Raw genomic sequence first — 19978 nt, 5'->3', positions numbered from 1 at the left:
TGTCTGAATACAAATTTCTACTTCTAAAATTAAACTCTTAATTCAAGGCACAGTTTGTTGTTTTCTGCCATCAAGTTCACTTTGATTTACGGTGACCCTATGAATGAGAGATCTCAAAGTTACCATATCATCAGCAATCCTAATCAGATCTTGTAGACTCAAGGTTGTGCCTTCCTTGATTGAATCTACCCATCTGAAATTCAGTCTTCCTCTTTTCCTACTATCTTCTTCCTTAGTAATCATTAAAGTTTCTAGTGAGTAATGTCTTCTCGTATTATGTCCAAACTATGACGGTCTCAGTTCGTCATTTTGGCTCTTGGGGAGAATTTTGGCTTGATTTTCTTTAGGATTCATTCGTTTGTTTGTTTGTTTATGAATGATATTTTTATTCCGCCCCTCTCTACCCCGAAGGTGACTAAAGGCAGTTTTACCTAAAGGCAGCCATTTGATGCCTTAACAAGAAGACCAAATTAAAATGAACATTTAAAATGGAATAATAAAAATATACTTAAAACAGTTAAAACAATAGAAAACCATACAATCATAGGTAGGTAAAGGTTTCCCCTGATGGTCCAGTCATGTCTGACTCTGAGGGTTGGTGCTCATCTCCATTTATAAGCCAAAGAGCCGGCATTGTCCGTAGACACCTCCAAGGTCATGTGGCCGGCATGACTGCATGGAGCACCGTTACCTTCCCGCCAGAGCGGTATCTATTGATATACTCACATCGGTATGTTTTCGAACTGCTAGGTTGGCAGAAGTTGGAGCAACAGTGGGTGCTCACTCCGTTCCCGGGATTTGAACCTGGGGCATTTCAGTCTGCAAGTTCAGCAGCTCAGTGCTTTAACACACTTCATCACCACATAATCCGCAAGCATAAACCAGGCCATTCCTATAGTCATAACATATCGTTCCATATCTGTTTATTGCACAAGTTCTCCAAAGGCCTGGTCACAGAGCCACTTTTTTACTTTCTTGCGGAAGATCAGGAGGGAAGGGGCAGATCTAATGTCCCTGGGGAGGGAGTTCCATAGCCGAGGGACCACCACTGAGAAGGCCCTGTCTCTCATCCCCACCAATCATGTTTGCAAAGAAGAGCAGGGCCTCCCTAGATCTTAAACTCCAAGATGGTTCATAGAGGGAGATACATTTGGCCAGTAAGCTGGGCCAGAACCATTTAGGGCTTTATAGGGTAAAGCCAGCACTTTGAATTGTGCTCGGTAGCAGACTGGTAGCCAATGGAGCTGATGCAGCAGTGGGGTTGTATGTTCCCTGTACGCCGCTCCGGTGAGCATCTTGCTGCCGCCCATTGTACCATTTGAAGCATCTGATCAGTCTTCAAAGGCAACCCCACTAGATCGCATTGCAGTAATCTATGGATTTTAACCAGAGCGTCTACTACTGTGGCAAAGTCTGACTTCCCAAAATACAGCGCAACTGGCGCACAAGTTTTAATTGTGCGAAAGCTGGCCACCGCCAAAACCTGGAGTTCCAGGCTCAATGATGAGTCCAGGAGAACTCCCAAGCTGCGAACCTGCGTCTTCGGCCTTACAACTGACCAGGAGTACCTCTGTCTTGTCTGGATTCAATTTCAGTTTGTTCATCCTCATCCATCCCATCACAGCGGCCAAGCACCGGTTCAGAATCTGAACAGCCTCCTTAGTAAGAGGTGGGAAAGAGTGTTAAATTTGGACATCTGCATACAGATAACATCGAACCCCAAAACTCTGGATTATCTCTCCCAATGGCTTCATGTAGATATTAAACAACATGGGAGACAGTACTGAACCCTGTGGGACTCCACAAGACAAAGGCTGTGGGGCCAAGCAGGTGTTCCCCAACAACACCTTCCTCCAGGAAGGACCGGAGCCACTACAGAACAGTACCTCCGAGACCCAATCCCCCTAAGGCAGAAATTTATTTCTCTTTTAGCAGTCCATAGAACTCTTCTCCAAAGCCACATTTCAAATGTGTTGACTTTCTCCCTATCAGTTTCCTTCAGTGTCCAACTTATACATAGAAATGTGAAATACTCTGGCATGGATATTTCTAACTTTAGCATTCAGTAATATATCTTGTATATAACTGGCAAATAGAGGGAGAAAACGTGGAGGCAGTGACAGACTTTATATTTCTAGGTGCAAAGATCACTGCAGATGCAGACTGCAGCCAGGAAATCAGAAGACGTCTACTTCTTGGGAGGAGAGCAATGGCCAACCTTGATAAAATACTGAAAAGCAGAGACATCACACTGGCAACGAAGGTCCGCATAGTAAAAGCAATGGTATTCCCCATAGTAACCTATGGATGCGAGAGCTGGACCATAAGGAAGGCTGAGCGAAAGAAGATAGACGCTTTTGAACTTTGGTGCTGGAGGAAAATCCTGAGAGTGCCTTGGACCGCAAGAAGATCCATCCAGTCCATCCTCCAGGAAATAATGCCCGACTGCTCACTGGACGGAAGGATATTAGAGGCAAAGTTGAAGTATTTTGGCCACATCATGAGAAGACAGGAAAGCTTGGAAAAGATCACGATGCTGGGGAAAATGGAAGGAAAAAGGAAGAGAGGACGACCAAGGGCGAGATGGATGGACGGTATCCTTGAAGTGACTGGTTCAACCTTGAAGGAACTGGGGGCGGTGACAGCCGACAGGGAGCTCTGGCGTGGACTGGTCCATGAGGTCACAAAGAGTCGAAAACGATTGAACGAGTGAGACGAATATATCTTGACACCAGAATCTTGTTTTGCTTCTTCATAGCCACTCTTTCATATCCTAGTCACCTTTTGATATCTTGCCTGTATCTTTCCATTCTCATTATTGACCAAGCCAAGATGTGGAAAATCTTGAACTATTTCAATATCTTCATTGTCTGCTTTAAAGTTATGTCAGTCATCCTTGGTCATTACTTTTATTTTCTTAATGCTCTATTGTAAACCTGACTTTGCATTTTTCCTTGACTTTCTTCAGTGATTATTCCATGTCTTTGGTATTTTGTGTTAGTACTATGATGTCATCTGCATATCCTAAAAGTGATGTTGTTTCTTCCTCCATCTTTCATACTTCTTTGCTCCAAAATAATTTTAACTGCCATCTCCACGATATATGACCATACAAGTTATACAGGTGTCAATAAAATGCAGCTTTGCCTGACTCCCTTGTTATTTAAAAACCATTTTGTTTCTCCATATTCTGTCCTGTACAGGTTATATGTCAAACAATCAGAGGTGTGCACACACTTCTTTAAGATCAGTTCATACTTCTTTAAGATAAGTTTTTCATGATCTACTCAACAGTTTTGCTATAATCTATTGATTGCAGCATATGTTTGCAATGACAGATCTTTAATTAAGTCAGCCAGTCTCTTGTTTCATTTCTTAATCCAAGGCTAAATATTCTTACAATCTTTTATTCTGCTCTATTTCCTACATTTATATTCTGATGGCCTATGAATGAATGCAAATCCTGTTTTGCTGTGTGATCAGTGTCCTCCTTGACTCTAGCATAGTATCTTTCAGTTTCTTCTTCTTCTGTCTCTATAGTTGGAGCATAAACTTGAATTAAAGCTATGTTGGTGGGTCTTCCCTGAGATTTTATTGATGTTTGGTCAGTATATCAAGAGCTGAGTATCCTTTTGGCTTGAATCCAATTGTATCATTAGCTACAAAGGTAAAGATGGGCTTAAAGCTAACCGTAAAACTGTGTCATAGACACTGAGAACTGGGAAGCCCTGGCTCTTGAGCATTCTTAATTGGAGGTCAGCTGTTACCAACAGTGTTGTGGAATTTGAAGAGGCACCAATGGAGGGCAAAAGGGAGAAACCTGTCAAGAAGAAGGCAAGAAACTGTCTTCCATCTGGAAATTGGTGCCCTCATTTCAAAAGAACGTGCAGATCAAGAATAATTCTTTACAGTCTCCTATGGATCCATTGCTAAGACCTTACACTTGGAAGACAATCATACCCAGACACAATCAATCGTCTGTGACAATGACAATAGTTGTTGTCTGATGTACCCCAGTATCTTGTTCATAGCATCATCTCTTGTCTCACAGGACCACACAATCCTACTATCAGTGTGGGGAAAGCCTCAGTAGTGAACCATAAGGTCTGCACTCTTTGAAAGCAGAGCAAATGACAAGTGTATCAAATAATGAGTGGATCTGCATGCTATACTAAGTCCAGAAATTAGCAAGATGTAGGTAAAGGTGCTTGTGTGGCTGCTTTGCTACTTATAAGTGGGGAAGATAGAAACTGGGGTAGCATAGATTGATAATAATTCAACACAGACTGCCCAAGTCATTTTGCTTCTTGAATTTGAGAACTTTAACCTATAACTGAACCGTATGTAGTTTGCCATTCTTTGGTTAATGCAAAACTTCCGACCTGTTAGGTTGCAGTAAATAGAAGATTAATGTTGAGTCAGAAAGCCTGTTTATCTTATTGTAGTGCTTATTTCAAGATTAAAGCAGCTTTTTGATAACCTGCCAGATTTCCTGGACCTATTATGATGGCTTTCACAATCAGGAAAAACCGCAGATACCTGCAAGAGCGGACCCTCCCAGAATGCTTATCACAGCCATTGTGCCCTGAAATAACATGTGGTATGGTTTTTCCCTCAAATTCCATTGTACAGAATATATTGTTTGCCTTCTGAATATCAATTTAAGAGTAAACAAAGAGTATTCACAGGTAGCAGATTCAGTGTTAACAGTGTATAGTATAGAAATGTTTCCATTTTGTGTAATGGCCAATTACATAGCGCATACAATGAGAAAAGGAATAGTTATGGTTTTCTCTCTAGATGAAATTGTTGAAAGTGAAAGTGTTGAACTGTCTAGATCTTCTGTTTTTTTGTTTTGTTTTGTTTGTTTTTTGTTTTGTTTTTAAAGATGACCTGGTTACCAGCTCTATGTTGCTTCTTGAGATACTTTATTAAAAATTATTCTGCCCTTGGGCATTTCAGAACTTTGTTGTTTCCACAAATGGATTCTTACAATTATGTCTGATCTCACAAACTGTAAGAAGTAACTGACTCACACAATTTTGAGATATTCTCTTGTATATAAAGGATGAAGCTATCATTGTAACACTTTCTTTCTCACAAATCTTTTGTAGCTATTGTGACGTAGCAATATCTAAAGCTGCATTTGAACCATGGTTTTAAATGTGCACTCTGAAAGTCCTGCTACTTTTTAACAACTCTACTCTTCAAAGTACTTAAAAGCTATTAATGCTAAATAACCTGACCTGTGGTAGCTCTGCTTTCTGTTTATAAATTAGCATTAATTTCTTTTATTTCAATATTGAGGAGCATATGTCTCAAACTTGCAGTACTATCACAGACATAAAATTATAGCTTTGACTAACCACTACACGCGTTGTCATTCTGTCTTGATAACTGTCCTACACAGAAATACTATCGAAGAAAGAGATATTATGCACACAGTACTTTAGTGAAGTATGTCATTAGCGTGTTTGGATGATCATGTAGTTTTGAACCCAACCTCCTCCTTATATTGCAGAGACACTGGATGGAAGAAATGCTCAAAAATAATCAGGGATTACATCCAGTTTTGGAAAGGCATGACCTTTTAGAGATCATAAGCTTTTGGAAAATGAGAATCTCCATAACTTTTGGAGAAAAATGGTATTCACAACCATTTGAAAATCATAACCTTTTATAAAAGTATGATCTTCCAGAGAAGAGCTAAAAATCATTGGAGTAAAATCTCTTCAGTAGTATATATCCACATGTACTTATGCAAGGCAATTTGTTTTAGGACTTGATAACCCAGGTGTTAGACTTGATAATTTGGTTGTCTCTGATCTGTTAGGAACAGAGATTATGACAATGCACAAAAACAGCAGAGTTTCAGAAGTGTTCTTTTTCAGTGCCCAAAAATATCTGCTCTCCAATAAAATATCTTGTTTCTATATCATGCTCTCAAGAAACAAAAATAAAGTAGACTTCATTAAAAATAACTTATATGGTTTACTCACAACCTTCATGTATTCAGCATACAGGTACATAACTTGTCAATCCAATTACATATAGGTTTGAAGTATTTTCTCTAAGCAGATAACATAGGATATCTTTCTTATAATCAGCAGCAACATGAGTTTGCTCTTAATAGTCCAAAGTTACATGGTGTATCATGGACTCTGCTCTAATGGAGTCTGAGATCTGAGTAATCACAGATCTGATCGTGTGGTCTGCAGCCCCTCCCACAGCCTCAAGAAACATAGAGTAAAGGGAAAGCCTCATACCAAAACATACATATACAATACAGTAAGCAAACAGAATAATGTACAAACAAATTACTAGTGGACGCTTGAAGAAGATTGCTATTTCCAACATCCAAGTCCTAGAATAGACCTTTTCAATAAGGGAAATTTAATGACAAATTTATTTGTCTTCGTAGTGAAATCTAGACTTAAACCCATGTGTAAAGAGTGGATTAGAAACATAATGGGTACACCTCGTATTTACTCGAGTCTAATGTGCACCTCATTTTCAAAACCCTGAAACCAAAAAAAAGTATTTGCTGCCGAATATAATGTGCAGCAGCAAAAAGTGCACTCTTTGTAATTTGGCCAAAAAAGGTGTGCATTACAGTTTCTGCACATTTAGAATTCCTTCTTTCAAAATAAAAGTGTTTGAGAATCAAAGTTTCCAGCAATGAAACAGACAACCTTATGGTGCATCTATGCTGTAGAATGAATCCACTTTAACTGCCTTGATTCAATGCTATGGTATCCTGGGGGCCATAGTCTCACAAGGTTTTGAGCCTTCTCTGCCAAAGAATGCTGGTGCCTCACCAAACTACAAATCCCAAGATTGCATAGCATTGAGCCCTGGCAATGAAATTATAGATTATGTCCCTCAAAGAGGAGCTCCTGAAGAACCTTTTCCTTTTGCTTTGGCTCAATGCTAAGATTATTGTATGACATGAATCTAACGGACCCCCAAATTTTGACCAGGTAATTTTGACCAAAAAGTTGAGCATTAGATTTGAGTAAGTATGACATTCCTTTTCCTTAGCAAGCTGAGTAGCTGTTATATAATTGCCAATAGTTAGAAATTATGTTTTATTGATGCCTTTTATTACAGTCAATAAATTACAAGGAAACGCAACTACTACTTTGAAATCAGCAAGAAAAAGACATGGCAGGTGTTAAATGTTCCTTATTACAGTCTTAGGCATGTCTTTCTTTGTTTTAAAGACTTCATCTGTTTTTTTCCCCAAACACACAAGAGGTGGTACTATAAACATATGAAACATGAATCATTCTTGTAAATCAGTGATTCCCAACCTTATTTTGACCAGGGCCTCCTTGGCCAGGGCCCACTTGACCAGGGACCACTTTCATCAGGGACAATTCTCCAACATTAGTACCAATAGGGTTACGAATCAGTTTTTTGTCAACTTTAGATTTTGTTTTGTTATTTGGGGTGCTGATTCAGAAAATTGCATTGGATAGACCACATCAGCTCTAGTTTGTGATACAGAACATATGCCATCTAGTAGTTGCCATCTGCTCACCCACAGAAAACCATATTTAATAATCTAGAGCTGGTGTGGTCTATCCAATGCAATGGTTAGCTCTGCAGAAAGGAGCGGAAATAAAATAACTAAAATAAATAAATAAAGAGGAAGAAGGCTCGCAGACTGGATTTTTGTTCTTGCGGCCCATTGCTGGGCCACGGCCCACAGATTGAGAACCACTGTTGTAAATTAAGCAGGCAAATAGTACTTTGGGGATCTAGGTGGAATACTAATGCTCTGATTTTCTACCCTTCCAATCAGCATTGAAGAGAACTGCTTGAGTTCACTAGTGGAAATTGGAATATAATTGATTGCCTAGAGCAATATCTTTCTGCTACATCACCTGAATACTAATGAGAAAAAATAATAGGGTGGAAAGATAAATTTTAGGACTGGGATGATTTTGTTATGGGTTAACCGCTGAAGAGGTCAGCTCAAGAGGTGTCTTTTTGTTATGTGATTTTTCTTGGGAAAGTTCCTGGTTGCAGTGAGATGGCCAGCATAAATTAGTATTTATACAATTCACTAATACGATGAGAGGGCACCACCTGACTCAATTGCTGTTGAAGAGAACTATAGCCTGGGGTTCAGAAAGATGAACATTTGCTCCTGCATAGTGACATTTATCCTTTATTAGCAGTCAAGCTTGAAGATGTTAATATTATACAATCCTGGATCTCCCCCTTCTTATAATAGCATATTCATTATAGTAATCATTATTGAAAACGATTTAAACTTAATTTGAGATTTGCCAATGTACTAATCCATAAGCAGTTTTGAGTGTGATTTTTAGTGAAAATTATATTTCTGTATAATATTGTATAATATGAACAGACTTATTGTGTGTATCATATGCTTTCCATCAATCTATTATAGACAATGCTTCTTTGACATTTCAGGTGTTTGAATTCCAAGTTCGTTAAGAAGAATGTTTATGATATCCTCAACATTTTATACTGTTGCAAACCTAAACATTTAGCCAGTTCTCATAAAATGTAAAATACATTCAAATGAAAGACGAGTACACATAGTAAATCTTAATTTAGGGTTCTGTGCATGAGTAGAAAAAGGCATTTTCACTCAAAGAACTCATGTGAAGTGCAAACATCTTTCTCATATTTCACCTCTCCCTTATAACCAGGAAGAGAAAGAAATGAAAACTTAAACTTAATTTTCACTGATTTTCTGTTTTGTCATTATGTGCAAATTAGGAGCTATAATTGAAAATAACTATACTTAATTGTTAAACCATCTTTAACTCTTTTGTGTCTATTTTAACCAGGTTTGCATTGAATGACAAACCAGGGAACTACTTGAGCAAAGCTGAAAATTGATTTTATGGTTATTTGTGAGATGGACAAAAGGGATATTATAGTACAGATAATCCCCAAGTTACGAACAAGATAGGTTCTGCAGATTTCTTCTTAATTTGAATGTATATGTAAGTTGGAACAGGTACATTTTTAAGTGTGACTCCAGCCACACACACACACACATATAAGCTTTGGATAGCATAGGGTTAGCACCCCTGTGGTATTTGTTTTACTGACTGTGCAGAAGATTTCACCTCACTTTCTGTCCCTGGGAGAATTGGATTTTGAAAAAAAAAATGGCTTGTTGTGGAAACAAGGATTTGTGAGGAAGCTTCACTCAAGACACCTTTTATGCATGATAATTCTTTCAGGAGTGAATTTATCTTCCTAAGAGTAAATTTCTCTCTTCCTGTTGTCTCACTTCCATTCTTAACTATGAGTCATTTATAAGTCAGATGTTTGTAACTCAGGGACTGCCTGTATGTGGGCAAAAATAAAGACAAAGTGTACCAAAGTTATCTTTGGTACACTTTGGGGAGATGGGGCGGGGTATAAGAATAAAGTTGTTGTTGTTATTATTATTATTATTATTATTATTATTATTATTATTATTATTATTATTATTATTATTATATTATTATCTCATGAAGGTGGTTGCAGTAGATTTGATTAGAACTAGACTTATTTGATTGTATTTGCTTGAAAATATATCCAATGCACATGTATATGTGTGGGTAACAATAGATAAAATGAAAATGTGCCTAAAACATTAGAAAAAAAGTAGAATAAAAATATATAAATACTAGCTGTACCCGGCCACACGTTGCTGTGGCCTGGTCTGATTAGGTAAAACATCTGGGCGTCCCCAGGCAACATCCTTGGGGATAGGCAATTCTCTCATACCTGAAGCGACTTGCAGTTTCTCAAGTCCCTGCTGACACTGGGAGAGAAAAAATGTAAAAATCAAATAGTAATGTAATACAGTGTTCCCTCACTTATCGCCGGGGTTATGTTCCAGGACCATCTGCAATAAGTGAAAATCCCCGAAGTAGGGACACTATATTTATTCTATGTATGGAGGAGAACAAACCACAGACCACTTACTACAATGCAGTCTGTACTTTATTTTAACAGTTACAATATACAGTACACCGGCAGAGAAGAAGAATGGAAGCTAAATAACCTTTTTTATTTCCAACCCTCCCCTGCCCTCCCCCCCCTCCCTTTATTTCTCCCTTTACCCCCCTTCCAAAACCCTTTGCACACCACAAAAACCTGCGAAACAGCGAAAATACCATGATAAATGTATACATTAATATTAATTGAAAACCTGCAAAATAGCGAGGGAGCGAAAAGTGAACCGCGAAGTAGCAAGGGAACACTGTAATATAATGTGGTGCAGGATGTCCCGCAACAACAAATTTTTTTGCAGCTTAATAAACCTTTTTCACAGTTTTTATTATGGAACTCTTAGAAATAATGACATTTATAAACCTTGGAGCAAAATGCATATAATAATAATGTGATACAGTTATAATAGTATAATAAATAGTGGTATCTCTCCCTCTCCTCTCTGAGGCTCATGAAAAGGATTTTCACTCACTGTATAAAGTACTGGTCTGTAACATTTATAAGCCTTGGAGCAAAATAGACCTTTCGGCATACTGAATCCAAAGTCACCATGCACGATAGACGGAAAATGCTCTAAGCGATATCCTCAAGGAGGGAAGGGAAAGGTACAGGAACCAGGGTGCCTCTGCGTATGAGCAGAGCGCTCTCTTTATAACAGGCCTGGGCCAACTTGGGCCCTCCCTCAAGGTGTTTTGGACTTCAACTCCCTTCATTCCTAACAGCCCCAGGCCCCTTCCTATGCATTTTCTCGCTCATTTTTCACTTAAGCGTCTGAAGGGAAAAGGAGGTTGTTAGGAATGGTGGGAGTTGAAGTCCATAGCACCTGGAGGGAGGGCCTTTGACTTTGCTGAAGAAAGTATGCTTATGTCACAGTAATCTAATAAATTTTCAAGATTCATGGGATTTTGGGTTGGATTCAGGTTTAATTATTGTTAGAACAGCACATTCATGACTAGTTCCAATCTTATTTATTTCTGGCCCTACTGAAGAAATGTCTGGATCCAATCACCTCTTTCTTCCAAGGGCCCTTCCAGACAGGCCCTATATCCCAGGATCAGATCCCAGGTTTTCTGTTTAACGCAGATTATCTGGCAGTGCTGACTCATATAGTTTAAAGCAGAAAAACTGGTATCTGATCCTGGAATCTAGGGTCTGTCTGGAAGGACCCCAAGTGACACTGATTTTTTAAAATCTTGCCCACATTACCTAGAGTTGTCAAGTTGTCAATTTTTACCACTTAAGCAAATTCTTTGGCTTAAACATGCATGACTTGTGCTTCAACAAGTGAAGCATGTAGTTCCACCTGGCGAACACAATGGGAATAGCAGCCTAATGATGGTGTTTATCTGTGAAAAGTGTTTTGCTTTCTTGAAATAATTTTTTGAATTTATTTCTCAAAGCATGTTACATACATGACAATATCTATGCAACAGAATTTCTGATTTATCTGATAGACAGCCCAGGTATATTGATTCCAATTACCTTTTATATTTGCAGGAGAATAATGCTGGTTAATTAATTGACTCAGTTCAAATTTCATATAGGTAATATTTCATCTTTTTCAAATAATGTAATGATGCTTATCAGAATAATGCTCCATATTAGTGTACAACTATGTAATATTTATTGGTTAACTTTACAATTGGGCCTGGCATCTCTTTGTTGCACTGTATATGCCTTGAATGCTCTTCTTTTTTAAAAAAAAACTTGGGATATTATAGTAATTAATCAAGAAATAATAGTAGGAAAAAATTTTTCATGTCAGGAGTGACTTGAGAAACTGCAAGTCGCTTCTGGTGTGAGAGAATTGGCTGTCTACAAGGACGTTGCCCAGGGGATGCCCGGATGTTTTGATGTTTTTACCATCCTTGTGGGAGGCTTTTCTCATGTCTCCCCATGGAGCTGGAGCTGATAGAGGGAGCTCATCCACGCTCTCCCCAGGTTGGATTTGAACTGGCAACCTTCAGGTCAGCAACCCAACCTTCAAGTCATCAGTTCTGTCAGCACAAGGGTTTAACCCACTGTACCACCATTAGGAAAAGATAATATTTCTTTATATGAGTCTGTCTGAATTTTAAGGTGGGGATGGGAATAAGGTATGATTTCTTTCAGTCCCACCTCAATCACAGACATGTGTTTGATGAGGACATGAGAGGAAGCCTCTTTAGGTGGATACTCCAAGGTCATGCACATGGCTCCTACATGAGGCTATGTTGCCCTCATCTTTGTTCTCTTTCCTCTGGTATGCAAATATTTTATTTAGATAGGACCCTGGCTCTTAACCATTGTGGCAGAGAAGTCTGTTAACATGATGTGTTGTCCCTTATATCTTTTCTATTGTGTTTTAAACTATTTTCATTTTGTGTCTTTATTTTTAAAACTTTTTGTAAGATTTTAGTTATACATTATTTTGTTTCTGTTTGATGTAAACTGGTGGGGCATAGATATAATGTAATAAAAAAATAATGAACTTGCAAGCTAGCCTATTTTGACTCTTTTCCCCAGTGTTGCCTTTTTCACTTTGCCACTACCCCCCATCCCAACACACAGATACAGAAATAGTGAAAACAAAGGTTAAAATGTCCTTTGGATTCACATGAATATCAAATCAAGAGACACATTAAGCTGATTTGAGCAGATTTAGGTAATGATTGAGTCAAGCAAGAGTTCCTGAAAAACAAACCAAATCGGAATCTAAATACTTCTGAGGATTTATTAACATTTTAGATTCAGATGGACAAAGAGAAGAGCGTGTCTTCAGAAATTGGTCCATTTCTCCACTGCTTCCATATCAGGAAAATATCATGGGGTGGAGTGGGGTGGAGTTCTGTGACTGACAACTCTTGTTTCAAAACAGAGTGGAGAATTTTAATAAGGTCTCTAATCCCAGTGCCTTCAGGAAGGAATAGTAAAATAATATATTGCTGGGAGTGTTTCAAAGTTTATTGCAGCTCCCTTTCTTAACGGACAGAAAGTTAAATGTTGCTGTTTGTGTCGGAGTGTTGTCCTTGTTTGAGAAGTTTTAAGTACATGTCACTTTGAACAGTGTATGCTGTGTATGTAGTACTGAAATGTTCAGATCCTTCTTTCTCTGCTATTGTATGTTTCACATAAGTCATCTACCCTGCTTTGTGGCACATTCTATACATTTGGGGCCAACGTAGCCCTATACCTATCCTGAAATCTTCTAGGTTCTATGTCCTAGCATGCCTCTATGTCATCCCTTTTTAAGAGAAAGAGCCTCCACATTAAATGGAGGATATCCATTTTTTGTGTGTGTCAGGAGCGACTTGAGAAACTGCAAGTCGCTTCTGGTGTGAGAATTGGCCGTCTGCAACGACATTACCCATTGGACTTCTGGATGTTTGATGTTTTACCATCCTTCTCTCATATCCCCACATGGGGAGCTGGAGCTGACTGAGGGAGCTCACCCAATCTCCCTGGATTTAAAACACCAACCTTTTGGTCAGCAGGCCTGCCAGTACAAGGGTTTAACTCATTGCACCACCGGGTGCTCCAGGATAGCAAGAGAAAGTGAATCATTATCCCATGTGTGAAGATATCCCTTTAAAATTACAAAAATTTGTCTCATCTCCCTGAAATCTTGTGTATTTTCACTCTTGTGCTATATATCATTCAATATGAAAGGTAAATCTATTTTATTGTTCAATTATTCTAAGTGAACACTGCTCAGTTATATTTTTCCTTGCTGTTCTTTCTTCTAGTTAAAGACCATGGTGACACCCCAGTGTTCTTCTATTTGTGGATCGTCTTCTATTTTATCAGCTCCTGCTACACCCTGATCTGGGATTTGAAGATGGACTGGGGTCTCTTTGATAGGAATGCTGGTGAAAATACTTTCCTGCGGGAAGAGATTGTGTATCCGCAAAAAGTAAGTTGTACGCACATGTGTTTTGTGGAGATTTTTGTTTGAAACTGCTTTGTGATTGGGGTATGGAACTATTGGCATATTTGCATTGGAGGGCACTGAGTGCATCTGTTTAAAACTTTAAATGACTTTGAAGATTGGAGCTGTCCAAAAAGGTGTACTGAGATGGAGAGAAAGAGAAAAGTTAAATACGGTCAATAGGGAGAAGTCAGCATTAAGAATTGGGATAGAACAGTGGCTGGGGATGCGTGCCACGGAATGAGAGAGAGGAGAGGAAGAGAAGGAAGGAAGGAGGACAACACCATATCCCCTCGCCCTCTCACGACTTCCCTGCTGTTGGAGAGTGAAAGAGAGAAGTAGTGGGAAAGAAAGGAGACCCGGGCTGTTGCCCCTCGTCCTCTCATAACTTTTCTGGCACCATTGGAGAGTGAGGGAGAGGCAGGGGAGAGAAAGAAGGTCAGCGCCATTGCCGCTCACCCTCTTGTGGCATCCCTGATGCCATTGGAGACCGAGAAAGAGGAGAGGGAGAGAAGGAAGGAAGGAGCCCTCAAGCCAAGGAGAGGGAAGGCGAAGGAGGCAGGTCAGGGAACTAAGGGCATTGGGGGCTGCAGCAGGAGGGGAGGCTTGACTGCCATTGGCATTTCAGGTGTGTGTGTGTCTCCCTCCTCTTTCCTCCTGGGACCGTATAAGTGGCCCCTCCTCACCCTCTCCCTCCCAAAAGCTGCCCCTTCCTTCCTTCCTTCCTTCCTTCCGTCCTTCCGTCCTTCCGTCCTTCCGTCCTTCCTTCCTTCCTTCCTTCCTTCCTTCCTTCCTTCCTTCCTTCCTTCTTGCAGCTCTTTGCTCCTAAACCAACTTGGTCCCAAGTGTCATCGTGGCCCTCCCAGAAATGAGGGTCTCTGTGTGTATGTGTGTTTGTCCCTGAAGTAGTGCCGGCCGCTGCCACCCAGTAAGCCTCCCTAGTCCCGAGAGGCTTCTTTCTGCCCCTCTCCCCCACCCCCACACCAAAAACACAATTTCCCAGGATTGACTGGGGAATAGATGGACAAATGGCCCTTGCAAAGCTCTCTGGGGTGGGAATGGTGTTCTCTCCTCCAGTGGCCTCATTGTTATGAAAAGATGTGTGGGAGGGCAAAATCCACCAGCTACTTCTCCCCCCTCCCTATCATATGCAAGATGGTAGATAACTTACACAAAACTTCATGTGAATGATGCAGGCTTCCAAAATACTACTATTCTTTCCTCCAGCTCATATGCTTCAGTGGACATCTCACATTGTTCATGTAGCCAAGTTATTGCTTAACTGTGCACAATATAAGCAAATACCTTCATCACTGCCATTAATTGTATTCATCTATCTATGGTATTTTTGTGCAAGTGTGACCATCTATGTGGCGCTAAATTCCTGGATCTATGGTAAGAGGTTATTTAAAAAACAAACAGTATTGGAACAACAAACAAAAACTATAGGATGTGAAGTTTTGATGGCCATTTTAGTTCATGTATCATTGAACTGTTAGAACTGCATCTCACTTCCTGAACAATAATTATACTTGATAGCAAAATAAGATCTGTTTTACCTGAACAGATGTGACCCTTGGTGAAAATGCTCTGTAAACAAATTGAAAGCTGGTTACCTCTTTTGTTCTGTAAATTTTTGGAAAGAATGTATCTGGGACATACTCTCGCCTTGAGTTACAATTCCTCCTTTCTATTTCCTCAGGCCTATTACTATTGTGCCATTGTAGAGGATGTGATTTTGCGGTTTGCATGGACTATCCAGATATCTCTCACCGTCATGAAAATCCACCCTCATGTTGCAGATATCATTGGTACAGTGTTTGCACCACTTGAGGTTTTCCGGTAAGATGCATGAGTTAAAGTTACAAGACTTTCCAGGCTCTATTTGTAAATAATCACAAGAGACTGTGGTTGTGTAGAAAAATACATTTAAAATGCAAATAGTTTTGGAAGCAATAAAAGACATGAGATAGGGCCTTTTGCTATTAGAATAGGAGATATTCATATCTTCTATAACATCTTATCCCTCCAATTCAAATTTAGTGGAATATGCCAGAGCATTCAGACAGCTTGTAAAAAGAACTGCAGTACTGTATTCATATCAATAGAAATTATGAAAGTTAAGCACATCTGTGGAAATTTAATCTGCATAAAATGCTACAATTTCAAGACATCTGGTTGTTGTCTAGTATAGACCATAATCAAGGCTGTTTAGGTAGTTCAGCATTTTGGTTCTACTTTTCTTCCAAGATGATCACTACACCAGAGCTTTCTAAACTGTGTGTTGTGACACCTTAGTGTGTCAGCTGCAGTGTGTAGGTGTGTCACATGATTGTAAGAAGACTCCTCTGAATCTATGTGAAATAAGCAATAAATCATATATCTTTAAATATATATAAATGAAAGGTTTTCATGAGCTCCATTGTGTTCCCATACATTTCACTATTACAAATTTATATATGTGCCCATATGTCTTATACGTGGTTGGTTTAACTTTCAGTTTGCTTTTAAAACTGAATTACTGTGTCACTGATTGAGACAAGTCTAAAAGGTGTGTCACCAACATGAAATGTCTGGAAAGCTCTGCACTACACTTTGCATAGCGCTTATTTTTAGCAAGTTTATTATTAGCAAATTTTTAGCATTCTTCAAAGAGATTGTGCCCATCACAGGGGATTGAGGAATTGTCCTGGGATCCCTATAAGTCAGGAGTGTCAAACTCGTTTTCATCATGGTTGCTTTCAAGGGACTATTTGTAATTATAAGACTTTATGAATATAACTATGCTGCCCTGGTATTGAAAGGCTCACAGGCCACATAAAATAATGCATGAAAGCCATCACATGGCATGAACTCACCACGTTGAAAATCTTATTTTTCTACCATCTCATAAGCTACAATAATCAGAAAAATAGGTTGCCATGTGTCATTCTTTTGATCAGGATGAAATCAGTTTAAGAGATCTGATATTAATGGTTTTTATTTTTTTCTACCACCCTTTTCAGAAAAGCAGAGATTAGTCTATTAATTAATTAATTAATTAATTAACTGATTTACAGTATTTATATTCTGCCCTTCTCACCTGGAAGGGGACTGGGGGGTGGATCACAATGTACATATACATGACAAACATTCAATGCCGTATGAACATAGAGACAGAGACAAATACTCAGAGGCAATTTAACATTCTCTAGCTTCCAGCTTCATGAGGGTATGCTCGATTCTGGCCACAGGGGGAGCTGCTGCTTCATCATCCACTGTGGCACTGAGTCATTGATGGATACTTCCTCATTCCAAACACTGCTGGACAATTTTTATGATGTCGTAAATTAGTTAAATTAGCCTCCCTGCATAAGCGGTACCTACATTTCCTACTTGATAGATGCAACTATATTTCGGGTTGCTTAGGTCAACAAGGAGCAGGGCTATTTTAATGGTCAGTAGCTCAATCTGACACGGGCTGGCTTCGAAATCATGACCTCTTGGTCATAGTGATTTATTGCAGCTGGCCACTAATCAGCTGCGCCACAGCTTGGCCCGGATTTTCTCCATTTCAAATGGGTTTTCTCTTTGATTTCAGCAACTGTGATGAAAGTTTTATATGAACGTTTTATTTTTCTACACATTTTTAGCATATTATTGTCCTTCTTTCTGTAGGCGGTTTGTCTGGAATTTCTTCCGATTGGAGAATGAGCACCTGAACAACTGTGGTGAGTTCCGAGCGGTCAGGGACATCTCAGTCGCACCACTGAATGCTGATGATCAGACTCTGCTTGAACAGATGATGGACCAGGATGATGGTGTCCGAAATCGTCAGAAAAATCGGGCCTGGAAGCGTAGCCAGAGTCTGTCCTTGCATAGACCACGTCTTGCTTCACAGTATGTATTTTGTTGATGGAACGAAGTTAAATGTCGTACCACTAACGCAAAGCTGGCTGTATGATACTGTGTTCTGACACCTAGTTTGAAATGGGTTTGTGAAAAAGCATGGATATTGCTCACATAATCAAGGTTTAAGGCATTTTTTGAAGAAAATAATATCAATGTTAATTCACATAGCTTAGAAATTTACTGAAATAATGGTAAGCTACTATTGTCTATATTATCATGATCACAAATTTTAATGCACATTATAACTACACATGAGGAAACATACAAAAACCAAGGCTAAAATGATCACAACTAGACATGTTACAAGAAAAAATAAAAAAAAATTAACTATGACCGTACTCAATTAGACTTAAATAAAATGGAAGAAAAACTGTATACGTACAGTAATTCCCCACTTCTCAGATAGTGGTTATAATTGTCAAACTAACAAACTACCTCTAAGCTATTCTTTTATTTGCACTTCTACATCAAATGTAAAACTGTTCATCCTCAAAATCTAAAATTACATAAACTTCCCCAATGCTGTTTCAAAAAGTCTATTACCAAATCCCAATCCTTATAAATATTTGGCAAAGACTTATCGTTAATCAAATTATCAACTTGTCTATCTCAGCAAGATCATATAATTATCCCATTTTCTTATGTTGATATGTTGATATGTTTCCATCTCTGCACATACAGAAATTTGGCAGCTGTAATCATGCACAAGATTATTCCTCTATACTTGTTTTCTAATCGTCTTCAGTCAGACCTAATAGAAAGAGTTAATGTTTTATTTGGATTTTTATTTTCAAAATGGGAATCTTTTAGAACTGAACTCAATATTTCTTGGCCTTGTCACAGTACTCTGGTCTCTCTTGAGATTGTATAAACCTTTCGCCTTTTGGCAAAGGTACTATTATCTAAGGAGCAATTAATTTAGTCCATAATGACAAGCATGGGAAACATGGGGGCTATGTGAATCCAGTTTTAAGGAAATTTGTAAATTTGGTAAAGTGCTAGATTAGAGCTTTCAAAAAACATTTAACCTATTGATTCCTCAATTAATGTAATTTTATTGGTATCTTTTTTATTTTGAAATTTGCCAGTAGCTGCTGCATTTCCCACCCTCAGCTTATATTCGAGTCAATTAGTTTTATCTGTTTTTTTGTGGTAAAATTAGGTACTTTGACTTATATTTGGGTCGGCTTATACCCGAGTATATAAAGTATGTTAAAGAGGTTTTTCATTTAGTTTCCATAATTTGGTTTATATAATGTAACTTATTAAATATTTCCTTTTATCTACTAGTTTATTCAATCAAATTGTGCTTTATGATGATCTAATACACAGGTGTCGAACTCAAGCCCTTCTGGCCAAATCTGGCCTGCCATGTCATTTCATGTGGCCCTCCAAATGTTGGTTGAAAACTGCTTTATTCCTCCTCCTCATTAGGTATCATGACTATAACTGATGGTAATTGTGATACAGGAACATCTGGAAGGCTGAAGTTTTCTCTTTTAAGTCAGAATAGTGAGATTTGAATTTAGAAACAAAGCAAGAGGATATGGTATCAGACACACTCATTTCCAGTCCTGATTTAATAGGAAGTCATTGACACTCCTGATCTAATAGAGACAATAAACATGGATCTAATTAGATCTACATACAGACAGTCCCTGGGTAACAAACAAGAAAGGTTATATTTGTTCTTAAGTTTAATTTGTATATAAGTTGGAAGAGGTACATTTTTAAACTAACTCTTGCCTGTGTGTGTAGTAGAATTGGATAGCATAGGTGTGGGTTAACACCCATGTGGTATTTGTTTTGCTTCCTGTGCCCCTGTTCAGAAGATTTCACCTCACTTTCTGTTCCTGTGACAATTGGATTTTGAAAGTTTTGGCTTGTTGTAGAAACAAGGATTGGTGAGAGACATCTTTTTCCCCCATGATAACTTCCAGGAGTGAATTTCCCTTCCGAAGGGTAGACTTTCTCCCACTTTCTGTTGTCTAACTCCCATTCTTAACTAGAAGTTTTATATAAGTAGGATGTCTGTAACTTGTGGACTGCCTATATACTTCAATTCAACCTATATGCTTCAATTCAGTTTCATATTTAATGTATTTTCTAAGCTGTAGTACATTCCCACTGCTTCATCATCAATAGTCTCATAATTAAGCCAAAATGGGGATTACTTTGAGGACTTACTGC

The 19978-nt window shown here is 38.7% G+C and overlaps 1 protein-coding gene across 1 annotated transcript in view; it reads left to right on the top strand.

The window, feature by feature from the left end:
• xpr1 (xenotropic and polytropic retrovirus receptor 1) overlaps positions 1–19978 on the top strand; it is a 129179-nt gene that overhangs the window by 101674 nt on the left and 7527 nt on the right. Inside the window, exons 12-14 of the mRNA XM_003219859.4 lie at positions 13716–13882; positions 15600–15739; positions 17555–17776. Coding sequence (XP_003219907.1) covers positions 13716–13882; positions 15600–15739; positions 17555–17776 — 529 coding nt within the window. The remainder of the gene's footprint in view (positions 1–13715; positions 13883–15599; positions 15740–17554; positions 17777–19978) is intronic.

Source organism: Anolis carolinensis, chromosome 4 (genome assembly GCF_035594765.1).
Source record: "Anolis carolinensis isolate JA03-04 chromosome 4, rAnoCar3.1.pri, whole genome shotgun sequence".
Lineage (NCBI taxonomy): Eukaryota > Metazoa > Chordata > Lepidosauria > Squamata > Dactyloidae > Anolis > Anolis carolinensis.
The sequence above is the reverse complement of the archived record's forward strand: the minus strand, read 5'-3'. Positions and strand labels throughout refer to the sequence as shown.